This window comes from Naumovozyma dairenensis, chromosome 4, assembly GCF_000227115.2.
Source record: "Naumovozyma dairenensis CBS 421 chromosome 4, complete genome".
NCBI lineage: Eukaryota > Fungi > Ascomycota > Saccharomycetes > Saccharomycetales > Saccharomycetaceae > Naumovozyma > Naumovozyma dairenensis.
In genome coordinates this window covers 138,855-143,772 of record NC_016482.1, presented here as the reverse complement: position 1 = coordinate 143,772, position 4,918 = coordinate 138,855, and the positions used below count along the sequence as shown (strand labels likewise).

Sequence of the window (4,918 nt, the reverse complement as noted above, 5' to 3'; positions counted from 1 at the left end):
ATCAGATTTATTATGTTTCAATTCATTTATTTAATAATATACAATGTTTTCTTCGTGGTTTTTTATATATTATATAATTAAAAGTGTATTTAAACTAATACCTAACATTCTTGCATTTCATGTCCTTTATATAATTTCTCATTTGGACAGAAATATTATCTTCACATAAGAACCGGAGATATTCAGACGTAGTCGGATAAGCCTATTCTAATCATAAATTTTTCTAGAATATTCTACAACTTTTCTATTATTTTCTAGAATCATATTTCGTAATGTTCCATAGAGTTCCAGAACTTATGTTCTATCTTGGATCTGCTCTATGACTAATCTTGCTCTTAATATTCTTATCCTATGCATCTATAGAATATTCGGTTCCAGCAGAATTAATTATTAATTATTTTTTTTTCCTTTTATTCAAGGTATATAGTTTATCCGAATAAAAACACTTTCTGCATATATTTTCTTCACAGTATTTCTTTTATTTTTATAATATTCAGAAACATCTCCCCTTATTTTATTTTTTTGTACCGGACGTAACACTAAAAGTGTGACGCAAATGTTTGGCGCAAAAACTTGCCCGGAGTTTTAAGAAAATTAGGAAAATGTTGAAAATGATAAATACGTAAAATTAAACTACTTCTAAGAACGATGCTTCATAAGCTTGTTCATACGAATAGTATATTATATTTACGACATATACAATGTGTAGTGCTCTGAATGAAGCTAAAAGTAAAAATGATGAATGCATTATTACAAATCTTAATCGATTAAATGTTATATAATTTCCTACTAAACCAATAGAGTCAAAGCAAAGTTTCTTCCTTTTTTTAACTATTAACTTTTTCATCTGCAGCTTTGATCCACTTAATTACTGTTTGAGAAGATCGATGATAACGACGACTAGAATATTTCTCCCAAATAGCTGGATGATTAATATTCGGGATTCTACAATTATCAATAATTAAACTTACCAACGGTATCAATTGATCCTGGGTGTATCCTGAATAGTAAACATGTTTTAAAGACCAATCATTATCACCTAGAATGATTTTACTTAAATAATATGCACCTGATGCTAACCAACTTGTTGGAGATGAACATAATTTTGGATCCATTATTGTTGTTTCTAGTAGATATTTTGCTAAAGTTCTTGTATTGTACTCGTATTCATCAGCTTTACTAATTCTTCGTAGGAAAGACATGGGTCCAGGCCATCCAATTTCAAATTCTAATGAATCAATCATAAATTTTTCTGCTTCTAAAAGTTCTTCTCTTGTGTACAGGTTATCGAGAATATAAATCATATCTTTTAAAGTTGGACAATTAATTTCTTCGTATTTTGCTGCTATAAATAAAGCAGAAGCTCCAACTAATTGGAATTTATTTAATGTAACCAATTTTTTAGAAAGGAATCTATCGATCAAATTTATCGTCAAAAATAAAGTTTCAGGTAATAGTTGAAACTTTAAATGTACCTCGACAATCCAATCAATTAAAGTGGCTCTATAGGACCACTTTAAATGAGGTTGTACATCCATATAATGTGGATTTGGTCTCAAGTTCAACTCTAAATCTCTCATATATGTGAAAATGTCATTGGAGTTTTCAGTTACCATGGCAATGTCATATGTGTCCGCATCTGTATTATCAGGCAAATCATTATAATATGCTGAATATGCAATTTGTAGTGCCCTCGTAATTTCTTCATTATATATCGGCAGTAGAGGTATTATGTCATCACTTTTGTTATCATCTGTTCTGTCAATTTCAGAATTTTGTTGTTTTGTTGTGTTAACATTGTTGTTATCCAATTTGGTTGTTGATTGTATATTAACTTTATTAGTTGTTCGAATATTATTATCATTAATGGCGGCCGGTTCTTTATTTTCATAATATTGATTGATATATTTGGAAGCAAACTTGCTATAATGAGGATTACCATTTTTCAAATTGTGGTAATTATTGCGTTTACCGTCAGTGGTGTTCCGTTGTTGTCTGTTAGCTACTTGGGAAGTGACATCTCCTAAGGCAGATCTATTGTTTCGTATATGTTGTTGAGATGAATTTGCACTTTTTTTAAAAGTATTGAACCTGAATGCAGGGTCATAATTTTCATCTTCTCGTATATCGAACATATTGGAATTGAATTCGTGGTTTTATCGAGTGATTTCACCTGAAATGAGAAGTAAGGTTATTATAGAGAGAAAATTGTTTCTGCAAGTATCTCCCCAAAATAATAAATAAAATAATACTAGCTGTTAAATAAAAACAAAAAAACCAATTAAATCTTGAATAATTGATGTGTATTCTCCCTTCCATTTATTTGATACAAATATTCTTATATTTTGTCGTTCCTACGATAGAATTGTCACAATAACAATAACAATAATTATAACAATAAAAACTTTAAATGTTTTTGTTTTTGTTTTTGAATTTCCAAAAAGGAATCAATTGCACGTGCACGGAGGTTCCTTCTGGAGGGATAGAGGACCAGATTTCGATTATGTAGAAGAACTTCATTGAATGAAAGAAATAAAGAAAAGGGAAGGAGATCACTTCTCGAATAAACTATCGAGTCAGCTAACTGATTCAAGCAATGACTTCCTTTAACATTGATTACCAAAGAGATCTTATTCAACAAGCCGCTAATTATTTGACCACTGCAGTAGCATCCCATGCCACAAATTTTCTCGAGTCCTTTGAATATCCAAGAACATTAATCATATGTGGATCTGGTCTTGGTGGTATCTCCAATAGATTGTCCACTTTATCACCTCCTCCTCTTATTATCCCATATTCAGAGATCCCTAGGGTTAAAAAAAGTACCGTACCTGGTCATTCAGGTACTTTAATCTTTGGTAAAATGAATGGATCCCCCGTTGTGTTAATGAATGGTAGACTACATACATACGAGGGTAATTCTATATGGGAGACTGTTTTTCCCATCAGAGCATTACACAGCATGCCCAAGAATGCGATAAAGAACTTAATCGTAACAAATGCTGCTGGTGGATTGAACCCTGAATTCAAAGCTTGTGATTTAATGTGTATTTACGATCATATTAATTTACCTGGGTTATCTGGATTACATCCTTTAAAGGGTCCAAATTTTGATGAAGAAGGTCCCAGATTTTTACCCTTAAGCGATGCTTATGATTTAGAATTAAGGAAATTATTATTTGGGAAGTTCAAAGAGTTAGGGATTAATGAAAGAAGGAAACTGTTCGAAGGGACCTATACTTTTGTATCTGGCCCCACTTTCGAGACGAGAGCAGAATCTCGATTTATTAGATCTATGGGTGGTGATGCTGTCGGGATGAGTACTGTTCCTGAAGTTATCGTTGCAAGACACTGTGGATGGAAAGTTTTAGCATTAAGCTTAATAACTAATGAAAGTGTCCTGGACCATCCGGCAAGTGCCTTAGATGAAAACCCTGTGCCTCTTGATGCAGGCATTGCATCACATAAGGAAGTATTAGAAAATGGTAAGGCAGCTTCAAGTGACGTGGAAATATTGATCGAAGCTATAGTTGGAGAATTATGATTATATATGCAATGTACATAGCTTCTACACATCTTACCTTAGATAAAAGTCCTCAAAAAGTTACTAATAAACCTCAATTTATAATTATCAATACAATACAGAATTTCTTATATTTCTTATTGCTTGCTTTTATTGATATTTTTTTCTTTTGTATACATCAGTTATATCAAGATATAGTTTTATATATATATATATATTTATTGCATTTACTATATTATTATATCAAAGTTTAATTTTTAATCAAATAATTAAATATTTCATTCATTGTTCAACTTCTCCAGCTGATTCCCAGTTACCTTCAAGATTTTCCTTCCATAGAGTAACTTTATTATCACCACCAGAAAGAGCTAAAATATTACCAGATAAAGACCAACTTGCTCTCCATAAGACGTCTGGGAATTTTTCTTGTTGTAATTCAGTTTTCTTCCATGGACCTTCATTATCTTCTTGAGTCCAAATAATACAACTTCTATCTTGAGAAACACTTGCTAAATAAGAACGTAATAAAACACTTGGAGACCATGCAACATCTCTAACCCAATCAGAATGACCTTCTAAAGTGTCATCCAATATGTATGTACTATTTTCTTTATTATATTTCCAAACTTTAACTAAATTATCAGCACCACCAGTGACAAATCTTCGTAATTCATCTACATTTTTACCATCTCCTCCATTATTTCCTTGAATAATGGTAGCTGGAGCCCAAGATGCGGAATTTACACCAATAGCATGTGCATCGATAATAATTGGTGATAAAGTGCCATTTTCTTTGAATTCCACTACGGAGACTTTCCCATCAGAAGCTGCCGCCAAAAGAACAGCACCATATTCATGAGGAGCCCATTGAATAGAATTGACAGAAGCTGAATGGACCGCATGAGATGCAATTTGTGACCATCTACCATTTTCCTCTTTCCAGATGAGTACTTTCCCATCGTATGAACATGAAGCTAAGATAGTACCGAATTTTGGATGAGCCCAATCAACTCTCCAAACTGGTCCCTCATGACCAATTAAAGTATCAATGAGTTTATAATTTTCACCTTCTACTTCGAAAATTTTGATTGTTTTATCTGAGGAACAAGTCGCTAGACGCTTACCGTAGTAATCTAGGACAGCATCATGGATCAATTCGTTGTGTGCATTCGTTATAGCCACCATTATTTTTTATTTCCTATTTTATTTTCCTCAGTTATATATATTTAGATCTCAAACCAAAACAACTAAAAATGGGCACTTTTATAAGTTTATGCTTGGGCAAAATAATATGATAGTAACACCGGGTATGGTATAGTTTCTCGATTATTGCTATTGATCAAAGCCCATTAACGCTAGGAAACCTTCCTTTATAACTTTTCAACGTTTCCTCAG

At 32.3% G+C, this 4,918-nt stretch overlaps 3 protein-coding genes across 3 annotated transcripts; 1 reads left to right on the top strand and 2 right to left on the bottom strand.

The window, feature by feature from the left end:
- Positions 1–827: 827 nt before the first annotated feature.
- On the bottom strand, positions 828–2,135 carry CLB4 (B-type cyclin CLB4; the record flags this gene model as incomplete). Its single annotated transcript, XM_003669574.1, has 1 exon — positions 828–2,135. The coding sequence occupies one exon, from the start codon at positions 2,133–2,135 to the stop codon at positions 828–830; it is 1,308 nt and encodes a 435-aa protein (XP_003669622.1).
- A 461-nt stretch (positions 2,136–2,596) lies between these two features.
- Positions 2,597–3,544, top strand: PNP1 (purine-nucleoside phosphorylase; the record flags this gene model as incomplete). Its single annotated transcript, XM_003669573.1, has 1 exon — positions 2,597–3,544. One exon carries the CDS (start codon positions 2,597–2,599, stop codon positions 3,542–3,544), a length of 948 nt encoding a protein of 315 aa, XP_003669621.1.
- A 261-nt stretch (positions 3,545–3,805) lies between these two features.
- SEC13 (GTPase-activating protein SEC13) lies at positions 3,806–4,708 on the bottom strand (the record flags this gene model as incomplete). Its single annotated transcript, XM_003669572.1, has 1 exon — positions 3,806–4,708. The coding sequence occupies one exon, from the start codon at positions 4,706–4,708 to the stop codon at positions 3,806–3,808; it is 903 nt and encodes a 300-aa protein (XP_003669620.1).
- Between the last annotated feature and the right edge of the window lie 210 nt (positions 4,709–4,918).